Raw genomic sequence first — 12008 nt, 5'->3', positions numbered from 1 at the left:
CGGAAGGGGAAGAGGCTCCCCTCCCTCCTCTTCCTCCTTCCTCCCTCGCTGCTGGGGATTGTGCAGCCAGGTAAACACAGGATGTTGATGAAACAGGCTCGGCAGATTGGGCAACCCGGGAGGTGGCTCCCAGCATCCGAGGGGAAAGGGTGATGCCGGAGCCGGCTGCACCGTCCTCTGCCTGTTCTTGGGGACACAAAACTCTGTGTGGAAAGAGCAGCAGTGTGGGCTGATGGTGTCACTGGCGCAGGGTGGACTCCCTGGTTTGGCTCCCTCCCACCCACTGGGCACCCTTGGCTGAGCCACTGCACCTCCATGGCCCTTGGGACTCCCTCACAAGCCGGGCTGATGTTCACAGCGTGCAGCCCCAAGCACCTTGCTATACCCAACCAAGGTGACCACAGGGCACCTTCAGGGTCCCTTTGAACACCAGCGCCATGCAGGACACAGCAATGGGGGCAACAGACTCTGCCAGGATTGTACCAGATCAGGCACTGGCTCTGCACCCACCGCTCTTGGCTGGCACTGTGGGGACAGGCTCTTCCCTGCTCCGGTACAGCATGAGCTGTACGAAATATGGCTACTTGACAAGGCACAAGAGGGAAGATAAGAGGAAAAAAAATTTAAAAACTAACTTGTTTTGATGCTTCTTGGATGTCTCAGGCTGGTGGTTAGTCAGTCCTTGGCACTCAGGCTGAGCCTTGCAGAGCTCTGCAGCACAGCCCCATGGCTGTCAGCCGGGCACCACAGGGGACCCTTCTGCTTCTGGGGGCTCCCCTGAGTGTGGGATGGGGCAGATTTGGGGTTGCTCATGAGCAGATGGAAGGATTCTCCCAGGGGATGAAGCAGAAGAGACCCAGCCCCTGGGCAGGGACAGCAGGCAGGAGCCAGGCAAGGGAAGGGAGGACAAGGAACAAGATGTGATGCGGGAGGTGGCTGAACAAGGATGCCAAAGGGGCTGCCGGCTTCCTTAGAGCATGAGAGAAGGGACATGTGGCACTGTCCCCAGTGTCCTCAGTGTCCCCCTGGACACTGCTGCCATCTGCTGGCAGGACCCAATCCTGCTCCGGTCCTCAATCTGGCCACTGCGCCAAGTCTTGGGGACCCCTCTGTCACCCACTGTGCTGTGCCCCGCTCCTCTGCACACAGGGCAGCGTGACACCGTGCATGGCTCCAGGGCTCAGCATCATCCAATTTGTGCTGGTAGATACTGGGACAGGATCAGACGCAGGGTTGGAGCAGCAGCTCTGCTGGGGCCAGTTTCTCCAGGGAACACCCAGCTCCATGTCTCTCCAGGGCTGCAGAGGATGCTCATCCCAAGATAGTGCCTTCCTGCCTCTGTCCTGTCCCCTGGGTCTCACTGGACTGTGGAGATCCACTGAGTCCCGTCCTCCTCGTGACAGGCGTGTGCATACCGAGCCTCTTCCCACGGCCTCTCCTGCCATCCCCAGCATTCCCAGAATTTCCACTTCCCCTGGGACCTGCTGGGGATAACTGTCGGGGACCAGGGCCTCGCTGGGTCTGGGGACACCCAGGGCCACCCTGCACATCCCTCTCCGCTTCCCAAGGGTACCAAGTCCCCAAAAAAGGCTTCAGGCGGGTGTTATATGGTGTTTGCTTTTCAGATGCACTTGGGAAGTGAGTTAAGGTTTGGAGGAGGCGAATCACCAAGCCGGTGTCCCCCAGAGGCCCTGCGAGCACCGTGGCAGATGGCAGCCATGTCCTGCTCCTCGCTGGAAAATGCCTGAGTCCATGGGCAAGGATTGAGCCGTAGCTGTCCCTGGCTTAATTCCTTGCAGCAAAGCAAAACCAGCATCCAGAGTGTTTTCTGTGCGTTTCGTGCCCTGGCCCATACACATGATAGGAAGGCTGCACAGCATCGCAGACTTCCCCATTGGGAACAATACCCGGCATGTGAGCCCTGTGGACTCAGTGCTGGATGCCCATGAGAGGTGCAGGAAATCTAAAAGGGATTTTTTTTTCCCCCTAGCCCTACAAAACCAAGTTGGAAAAAATCAGCTCCCAAAGAGCCACAACCCAGAAAGCCAAAAACAACTGTAATGAAACCTCGCTGTTCAGACGTGGGACCTGGCACATGGGTTTGGTCCAATTTCCAAAGAACTGTAGAATTACAGAATAGTTTGGGTTGAAGGGACCTTCAAAGCTCCCCCAGTGCCCCCCCTGCCATGAGCAGGGACATCTTCACCAGCTCAGGTTGCTCAGAGCCCTGTCCAGCCTGGCCTGGGATGTCTCCAGGGATGGTCCATCCACCACCTCTCTGGCCAACCTGGGCCAGGCTCTCACCACCTCAGTGTACAGAATTCCTTCCTCATGTCTGGCCTGAATCTCCCCTCCCCTTTAGTTTAAAACCATCACCCCTTGTCCTGTCAAGCAGGTGTTTGCCTCCACGCTGCCCCTCTGTGCCTCTGCCCATCCCACCCTCCATGATCTTTTTTCTGTGAAAACAACTATTCCCACCAAGCCACCTTTCAAAGGCTTTGCTGGCAGCTCAGCCCTTACAAACCATCAGAGAGTCCCCATCAGCACTCCCGGCCCATGAGCCGTGCTCTTCAGGCTTCGCCCACATCCTCAACCAGCCCATCACCATCCTCTTTCCTCTCAAAACCCCACGGCTGCCCCACACCGCTGCCCATGTCCCACCCCAGCCAGCACTCTGAGGTCCTTTTACAGTTGGAGCCTCTCGCATCTGGGTGGGCTAACGCAGCTCCCCCTCCCACCTCCCAGCACATCTGGGCAGCTGTGCCCGATCGCGTGGTGCTCACCGTTTCGTCCCGGCAGCACTGACATCAGCACGGCTTCCTGCCACCGTCACCACCACGCTGCACTCATCCCGTAGCCCACAGCCCCACACTGCGGGACAGCAAGCCCCAGGCAGTCCCTCACCCCGGCACGGTGGACCCCCTAGGACCCTCACCACCGCCCAGTGACAGCCAGCGCCATGGAGTCGGTGGCTCTGTACAACTTCCAGGCGACGGAGAAAGACGAGCTGCCCTTTCAGAAAGGGGACACCCTGAAGGTACGGGGAGCAGAGGGGTCACAAGCCATGGGGGGGTGGGTGCTGCTGATTTGGGGGACAGAGAGGGCACATGGAATGGGGTGACACTGGCGCCTTCATCACATGTGGCTTTGTTGCCTCTTTGGGGCTTTCTGTGTGGTTTAAGGAGCCATCCCTGAGGTTTTCGGGATGTGGAGCAGCACCCCCAGCAGTGGTGGGTACCACTTGTCTGTGCCACCAACCACACCTCTGAAGAAGTCCCACCTGAGACAAGGCACATGGCCTCCCTGGCCATTGGTGCCACCAGCTGTGCCCTGCAGCAGCCCCTGAGGGCTGGGACATGTTTTCCTTGCCCCTGAGCGGTACCAGGGGGCTGCAGGTGTGCCCACCCAGGTGCTGCCATTGGGACGGGCTCTCAGATGCCAACCTGGCATCCCAAAGAGCTTCAAGGGGGCTCAAAACATCCCTCAACACACCCCCAGGGCACTGTGGCCCTGCAGTTGGGACAAGGGCACCCGCTCCCTGCCACTCTGCCTGGCCACTTGCCCTTCCCTGCAGGGCTGATGCCGAGATGCTGGTAGCTCCTCCTGGACCCCAAGCACCCAGGAGCCCCCTACAGATGCACCCAGCCCCGGGGAGGCCAAGGACACAGCCTGGCTGTAACCCAGGGCCCCAAACCCGCCGTCGTGCCCGTCCCTGCCTCCCCGGCGTGTTTTCCCCGGTGCTGTGCCGCGGGGTTTCAGATCCTGTTTGCACAGCTGTGCCGGGCCCCTGCGGGGGAGGCTGGAAAACAGTGCCACGCGGAAGCGGGTGTCAGCACCCCTTGCTCGCAATGGGGCATGTCCTCCCATGCAGAACCCAACTGTCACCACCCTGGGGGGACACAGGGGGCTGGCTGCCACCCCAGTTCCTCCAGTGACAGATTTTACCCTCTTCTCTGGCCAGGGGTTTGGGGCACCGCTGGGCACCCCCCAGAAACCATGGTGAGCCAGACCAACCATGAGCCAAGCTCTGTACAGGTCCCCCCAAACCATGTCACCCTTGTCAGAGCCCACTTTTCCCCAGGTTTCAGCGGGGAACATGGGGTCTGGGGCAGCGCTGGGGATCCCGCTTGTCCACTCTCCCATGGGACAGTGGCTGGGCTGACACCTCCCTGCTCCTCTCCTGCCTTAGATCCTCAACATGGAAGATGACCAGAACTGGTACAAGGCTGAGCTGTATGGCCGTGAGGGCTTCATCCCCAAAAATTACATCAAGGTCAAGCCACACCCGTAAGTGCCATCCCGTGGGGATGGGGGATTCGCAGCCCCACTCTGGTAGCACCCACTGGCACCAGGACACCCTCTCCCACCACCCAGGCAGCAGCTCCAATGGTGCATCCCAATGCCCAAAGGTCTGTCACAAGCCAGGGTAGTCCCACATGTGGGGAAACTGAGTCACAAAGCCATGGGGTCTGCCTGTTTTGGGCCACTCTGCCATTGCCTACACTGCCAGGGGAGACAGGAGGCAGCAACGTGCCCATGTCCCCCCAACACACAGAAATTCAACCCTCACACCGGGCTGCCCGCTAAATAAATGATAATTAGGGAACAACAAAGCGTTATGGGATTATGACTGCATTAGGCACAATCCTATTACCATGTTATTAAAGCCCAGCATAATCCAGCCCTGCTTTAACCTATGTTTTATGTATCATTATCCCCTGGTAAATCACATTTAAATGCCATCGTAAAACCTGCTGAGGGCTGTGGCTGGGGAGCGGGAATGTGTGGGCTCAGGGCAGCCTGGGGCAGATCCCGTGGCCTCCCCAGTGTCGGTGGACAAACCAGGACGGGCGAAATGCAGCTTCTGCCCTGCAGCACCTGCGAGGATGGCACTGGGAGATGCTCTGTGCTAAAGTCCGTGATTGATCATATAGGGGACAATTTTAACAGGTAGCAGAAGGTGTCTGTGGGCAGGGGCTCCCAAATTCACAGGGACTCTGTTCCTCCACCTCTCTCTGGCAGCTGTCGGCAATGCAAGCAGGAAGGGTTTCATCCTGATTTTCTGCTCTTCAGCCCCTCCCACACATAGCATGTGGCAGGGCTGTTCCCACAGGGGGTACATGGGACGTGGGGACAAGTGTGGGGACAGGCAGCAAAGTGAAGGACGAGGTCTGTGATGTGGGGAGCCGGGTGACAGGATGCGGTCGCAGCTGTCGGTGATGCTGCACGAACCCTGCATGGGGACACGTGAGCACCTGCAGCACCCTGCTGTCCCCCCATCTCCGCCAAAATGCTGTGACAAATTGGGGGTGGAAGGGAAGGGAGAAGCTGCTGTTGAGGAGTCACAGACCTGTGGAGTGCCCAGTAGGGATCTCACTCCCACCTGCACCAGGGCTCTCGGTACCTCCATCCCGTGGGGTGAGGATGTGGCACCGGGGTGTCCCAGGGTGTCGGGGGGTGTCACATGGCTGAGCCCGGTGTCCTGGCAGGTGGTACGCGGGCAGGATCTCCCGGCACCTGGCAGAGGAGCGGCTCCTCCAGCGCCAGCACCTGGGAGCCTTCCTGATCCGCGACAGCGAGAGCAGCCCAGGGGAGTTCTCCATCTCCGTCAAGTAAGTGGCCGTGGGACATGGATGGACAGATGGTGGGGTGAGCAAGGGTCCCCTGCAACCCCCACTTTGGGATGTGAGGCATCAGGCCACCCTTGTGTGTGCTCCCCGACATGGAACCGGGGAAGGGACAAGCTCCCTGCCCCGGCCGCCTCAAAGTGGCTGGGGGCTGTGGAGCTGCGTCCCTGGCACATCCAGGCACAGCCTCACACAAGGCCTTCCTCCGCTTTCTCGCCTTCCTTTTTTTGCTCCTCTTCCTCTCCTTCCTCCCTTCCGCAGCCTCACACTCCACCTCCGTCCCCACCATTTCCTGCCTGCACCCTGCCCGCACCCTGCCTGCACCGCTGGTCTGCATCGCTGCCGGGGTCCCCCACTGGGGTGCCCCTAAATCCAGCCATGTGGGTAACGCTGGGGCTTAGCTGCCAGCGCAGCCTGGGAGACATGGCCTGGAGGAACAAGGTGCCCAGAGCATCCCCAGGGACGAAGGGCTGCAGCATACCAACGCCACAGGGACGATGATTTTGACATCAGCACCCTGGGCAGTACGAAGGCAGAACCTGTCCCCAGGGCTCACACTCCACTGCTGCCCCTTCTCTGCCCAGGGCTGGGGTGGCAGGAGCTGGCCCCAGGCCAGCCAGGCACTTTCTCGTGCTGCTTAATCTCTAAGCATTTAAGGAGGTTCTTGCCCATAATGAAAGGGAGGAGTGTTCTGCCATGCGTTACCAGCGTGGCTGGGTCCCTGCCCTTGCCTGGGGGCCTGGCAGCAGCGGGTCCTCACAGGGTCTTCATGCCAGCCCTGCATTGTGGGGGAACCCCAACCTCCCACCCCCAGGTACACACTGAGGGGATGGTAAGGGACATCTCAGCCTGTCCCGTCCTCCTGTGGCTTAGGGATCCCTGGGGTCACAGGGGATTCGGGAGCCTGAGCCCAGCCTTTGCAGTTTCCTCCCCTATGTGCCGAGCTGAGACCTGCAGCTCTCATCACACTTTTCTCAGAGATGTCCCATAGTTGTTTCCTGGTCAAAGCCACCTGTCCTGCATGTGGCCGGTGCTCTGCCAGCCCTGACCCCACAGGTATTCCACCATCCCAGGCTCTGAGCTCCCTCTGTGTGTGGGATGAGCTGTGTCAGGTCTCAGCTGCTTGCATGCTGGGGACAGTCACCCACTACCTCGCTAGCAGGGCCAGGAGTGACCCCAGTGCCACTGTCACCCCTGGCCATGGCATTACAGCTGCAGGGGGACCTGTGGGCACAGCTGTAGCCCCCACAGCCCCTCCAGATCCCCAGATCAGTGAGCAGCCCCTGGGCTTTGCTTGTGATGCTGGAAGGGGGTTGGTTGCTGCCCCCATCCTGCAGCCGTGGTAACATCCATTCTCCTGCAGCTACGGGCAGGACGTCCAGCACTTCAAGGTGCTCAGGGAGAGGAATGGCAAATATTTCCTCTGGGAGGAAAAGTTCAACTCCCTGAACGAGCTGGTGGATTTCTACAGGACAACCACCATCGCCAAAAAGCAGCAGATTTTCCTTCGGGACGAGGACCAGACCCAGGAGGTAACTGTCAGGGGATGGGGCTGTGCTCGAGGTGATGTTGAACATTTCCCCAGCTCCCATCTCCCATCCTCAAAGAGACACCCCAGGTACCCCCTCACCCTGTGCCCTGGTCCTTGCTATGTGGTGGCACAACCCTGTCACACTGGGGACTCAAGCAGTGCGACCCAGTGCAGAGGGGCTGGTAGATGGGGGCACCTCTCCCACCGCCAACCCCTGCCCTTGACTTTCCTCCAGGTGAGGAGACCCAAATTCGTGCAAGCCCAGTTCGACTTCTCAGCCCACGACGGCTCCCAGCTGCCCTTCTTCCGCGGGGACATCATCGAGGTCCTGGACTGCCCAGACCCCAACTGGTGGCAGGGGAAGATCTACGGGCGCGTCGGCCTCTTCCCCCGCAACTACGTCCACCCCATCCGCAAGTGACGGGAGCACCACAGCCCCCGCTGCCCCCACTCACCGGAGCTGCTTTGCGCCCACACACAGACCACACGTCCCTCCGTCCCCACGGACGGTGACTGTCCCAACACTGGGGCTGCCGACGCACGTGGTCCCGGTGCTGTGTGGGCTGTGCCGTTGGTAGAGTGATCTCCATCCACGGGCTGCCTGGCTCCCGGCACCCCAAAACATCAGCCTTGGCTCTCTGTGCTGCCCGCAACGCAGGAGACCCCAATGGTCCCAGCGCAGGCATCGCCTCTGGCTGTGGGTGCTCTCCGGAGTGGGAGCACAGAGCATTGAGCTGGGGCCATAAAAACTTATCTGAAGGTGTGACCCAGCAGGGTGGCAGCAATGGAGGGGACGAGCACCTGTGCCCCAAACCTTCACTCCTCTCCGGACCCTGGAAGCAAGGCCCCAGGTAACACTGCAGAGGGGTGTGGGGGCTCAAGGCTGGTCTGGGGAGGTTCAGTCCTGCCAGTGCTGTTCATAGCTGCAAATTGTGGCTTTTGTTTTACTATTATATTTTTATTTAGAGCTAGTAAAACGTGTTTGAGTGACACCCTTGAGTGTGGCTGCTCCTTTTTCAGTGCCACCACAGTGGTCCTGTGACCACATTCACTACTTCGCTGTGGTTTTCCTTCCCCTGCAGCCCCATTCGCCCACCCCAGTACCTTCCCCAGACCCCTCCTGGGGACTCACTGACCCTACAAATGCCCACACACACACCTCACAACCCCCTGGGATGCATTCAGAGTCTTTGACACTGAGAATGCCCAGTGGATTTAAACATCCCATGTCCCAGATGTGACAAATAAAAACTATCACCCAAATCTCCATTTCTCCGCCTCTCCCAGCACCTTTCCCACCTAGGCAAAATAGGCATAGCAGAAAATATTGACACACATCAGGATAACAGCATTGATGGTGCAGACGCAGGCCCAGAACGGGGGCTCTGTGGGGTCCCCAAGGGCCACAACTGGGGGTCTCTCAGGCTTTGATGGCTGCTGGCTGCCTGGGGTGGCTGGGCAGGAACCTGGCACAGAAAGATGGCAAGTGTAGGGGACAGGGAGCCGTGGGGACCGGCCACATCCAGGCAGGTCGCACAGCCCTGGGGAAACTGAGGCACAGGGTATCCATGCCGTCCTGGTGCCCATTATAGGCAGGGAGCAGGGGATACTGAAGGTGTGTCCCCTGCCAGACACCCCCGAGGACACACTCACCATTAGGGGGTCCCTGGGATGTGCTGTCCATGGAGGGTTGGGGCGGCTCCCATGAGAGGGTCCACCAGGTGAGATCCTTTAGCTGAAAACCAGGGTGAGATTTGGCGAGAAAACACCTCTGGGACAGACCCCCCCATACGGATCCCCTGGCCGAGGTTGGGGTGCAGCTGAGTGACACCCACACGCATGGCTGAGGGGGTCCGGTGGGTGGGCACAGTCAGGGGGGCCGGGGTGGGGGGTCCCAGGTGCCCCGCTCACCTGGGCCAGGGGTGGTGGGGGGGTCAGCAGGCTGCCTGCCACCACGATGGCACCCGTGATGGTGCAGAGCAGCACAGCGAAGTGCAGGTAGTGGATGTCGGCCAGAACGCGGGGCCGCAGGTCGGGGACGCCACAGCGGGGCGGGGGGTGAGCCAGCTCCAGCCCCATCCTGGCCATTCCCAGCACCAGCCCCACCATCAGCCCCCAGAAAGCTCCCTGCAAAAGAAAGATTCAGAGTCGGAACAGTCATCCTGTGCAGGGGAAACACCCCCCAGGGAGCTGCTCCCTCCAGCCAGCCCTGGGAGAGGGTCAAGGAGCTGCTGCACATTTATAGAATCACAGAATCTTTTTGGTGGGAAAAGACCCTCAGGATCATCAATTCCAACCATTAACCCACCCCTGGCACTGCCCCATGTCCCTGAGAACCTCATCTCCGGATCTGCTCAACCCCTCCAGGGATGGTGACTCCAGCACTGCCCTGGGCAGCCTGTTCCAAGGCCCGACAGCCCTTTGGGGAAGAAATTCTTCCTAATAACCAGTTTAAATTGTTCATTGGGAAAGAAACCCATACCTTGGCCAGTCAAGCCCTGGCCTAAACTTGCACCCCCTCCACAAGGGGATCGCCCCTGCCCGCCCCATCAGCCATGCCACACTTGGTGCACAGGCACAGTGGCACCTGCTTCCTCCTCCTCTTTGCACCAGCAACCCACCAGCTCCCTGGAGAAACGCCAGTCAGGCTCAGTTCCTCTCCCCAAACCCTCCAGCACCACCTCCCAGCCTCCTGAGTCCCACTGTGTCCCTGGAGCAGGGCACCCAAGCTGTCTCCAGGGCCACCCAGGGTTGTACCTGCTCATTAGCTCGGGGCCAGAAGACAGCCAGAATGAAGACAGCGGTGACAGGAGGAGCCAGGTAGCTGGTGACAGCCTGGATGTAGATGTAGAGCTGGCCACCACTAGAGCTCTGCAGGATGGGGATCCAGACCACGCTGAGGACCACCAGCACCACCGTCACCACCCTGCGAGTGGCAGTGACACGGGGTCAGGCTCCCGTCCCCCGCAGCATCACTGTGGCGGTGAGAGGTCCCCAGGTTCAAGGTTGGGTCCCAGCACTGGCGGATGCAGGCAGGTCAGCAGGAGGATGCTCGGCACCAGGTAACATCCCCATGGCCACCGAGGGTGACAATTATGCCAGTGCTGGCTCCATCTCAGGTGGGCAAGTACTCCCCAGGATCCTGCCCAGCCAGGGGAGCTGCTGAGTTGGGGAAACACCAGGCAATGGGAACTTTTGGTATGAAAGCCTCCAGCCACCAAGACTGGGTGCTCTGGCCAGGTTTAGGTGATGCCCTCAGCCTAAAGGACTGAGGACGTGCGCTGAGCTTCCCCGTGCTCAGCTCCCCCCGGCCAGGCTGCAACAGAGGGGTGTGTTTGTCACCCATCCACATCCTCACCCAAAGCCCTGCTGTGCCCTGCAGCATCACCGTCCTCCAAAGCAAGAGGCGTTGACTAAACTCCAGTTTTTCAGGCCCAATCTGAGCAGGCAGGCTGGGCAGGACACATCCCGAAAGCTGCCATATTTATAGCTTAGCTCAGCTTGTTTACAGCTTTGCAGAATTACCTACGTCTCCATCTGCTCATCTCAAAAAGCAGAAGGAAGAAAAAATAAAATAAAAAAGCAATGAAAGCATCTTTAGATGGAGTCCTCCCACCTGCCTGGCAAGCTAGAAAGAGGAAGCAGCCTCAAAACACACACCCTGACCCAAGGGGTGGGAGAAAATCCCATATTTCATATGTCTTTAAGACACAGACGATGCTAAAAGGTCATGGGAAAAATTGAGTGTCTGAGTGTGGTGGGGAGCTGGGGGTGCCAGGTGGCTGTAGAGCCCCAGCACAAGATGCTGTGGGGTTCTGGGGTGATTTGGGGAGGATGGGGTGTTCTCACCGCTGTGCCATCGCCTCAACACGGAGTACACAGCGAACACCAGTGGGGGTTTCCAGCCACCAGCATGGCTGTGGCTGCAGCTCACACCCCTTGGCCCCAGCTCTCCCCAGTCCCACCAGTAAATCCCTTCCCTCCCCATGCGGAGCCAGATGGGGCACACAGAGGGTGGCCAAGACCCACCGGTGGCTGCTCAGAAGCAACCATGAGCCACATGTCCCTGCGCTGGCAGGTAGGAAAACCTCAAACTTGCAGCTTAAAGAGCATTCTTTTTTCATCTCCAGAACATTTATCATTTGCTATGTTCCCGTGGGGCCGTACGGCGGCGGCAGTTCACAGCGCCCTGTGCCCACAAACCGCCCGATGCACGAACGAACCGCCAGGGATCGACGGCAGCAGCGACTCCTGCCCTGGGCAGGCAAAGCCCTTCGCAAACACTCATTAACCACCCTCACGAAAGCTCTGCGGTGTTATTACACCCCTTGTCACTGAAGCCAGTGTCAGGGCGGGGCGAGGCCCCAAGACAAGCACCCCGGTTCCTCTGGTGGAGCTGTGCAAGGCTGCGGTTCCCTGGGATGGATGCCCATCCCCTTCCCACCCTCCGGAGATGGAGGGTGCCAAGAAATAGCTGCTCTCAGAGCCGCCAGACCAGCCAACCCTCCCCACAGCCCCGGCGCAGCCCAGCCAAAGCTCTGACCCAGATTCTCTCCTTGTCATTGTCACTCCCCATGCTCCCCAGCACCGCACCGGGGCATTCCCCAGCGCTGACTCTGCCGCCCCGAGCGTGGCACTGCAGGTGGGTTCCTGGTCCCCCTGGGAGCAACTGGGGCATGTGTGGGCAGCGCTGCCCTTTGCCACCCGGTGCCGGTCCCCTGGGCACTTGGCCTGTGACCTTGGCAGGGAGCAGCCATCGGCTTCCCCCGGGGAACAGGCTGGAGGTGGCGAGGAAGAGCCCTGCCCCTCCAAACGCCCCGAACACCCTGTCTGCCTTTCCAGCACTTTCA

The 12008-nt window shown here is 59.7% G+C and overlaps 2 protein-coding genes across 3 annotated transcripts in view; one reads left to right on the top strand and one right to left on the bottom strand.

Moving 5' to 3' along the window:
• Positions 1-2959: 2959 nt before the first annotated feature.
• GRAP (GRB2 related adaptor protein) lies at positions 2960-7579 on the top strand (the record flags this gene model as incomplete). 2 transcript variants are annotated; one of them, XM_080354012.1, is made up of 5 exons in its annotated part: positions 2960-3037; positions 4190-4287; positions 5490-5612; positions 6991-7159; positions 7394-7579. In XM_080354012.1, 5 exons carry the CDS (start codon positions 2960-2962, stop codon positions 7577-7579), a joined length of 654 nt encoding a protein of 217 aa, XP_080210138.1. The 2 variants fall into 2 exon arrangements, with proteins under 2 accessions (XP_080210138.1, XP_080210137.1); XM_080354011.1 differs by having other exon boundaries at positions 6991-7245; positions 7333-7579.
• An 878-nt stretch (positions 7580-8457) lies between these two features.
• SLC5A10 (solute carrier family 5 member 10) overlaps positions 8458-12008 on the bottom strand; it is a gene marked incomplete at both ends in the record, with an annotated part of 38319 nt that continues 34768 nt past the window's right edge. The window contains 4 exons of the mRNA XM_080353919.1: positions 8458-8624; positions 8812-8893; positions 9070-9285; positions 9916-10084. Of these exons, the coding sequence (XP_080210045.1) occupies positions 8458-8624; positions 8812-8893; positions 9070-9285; positions 9916-10084 (634 nt within the window). The remainder of the gene's footprint in view (positions 8625-8811; positions 8894-9069; positions 9286-9915; positions 10085-12008) is intronic.

The sequence above is a fragment of the Nesoenas mayeri genome, assembly GCF_963082525.1.
Source record: "Nesoenas mayeri genome assembly, chromosome: 15".
NCBI classification, from domain to species: Eukaryota; Metazoa; Chordata; class Aves; order Columbiformes; family Columbidae; genus Nesoenas; species Nesoenas mayeri.
The sequence above is the reverse complement of the archived record's forward strand: the minus strand, read 5'-3'. Positions and strand labels throughout refer to the sequence as shown.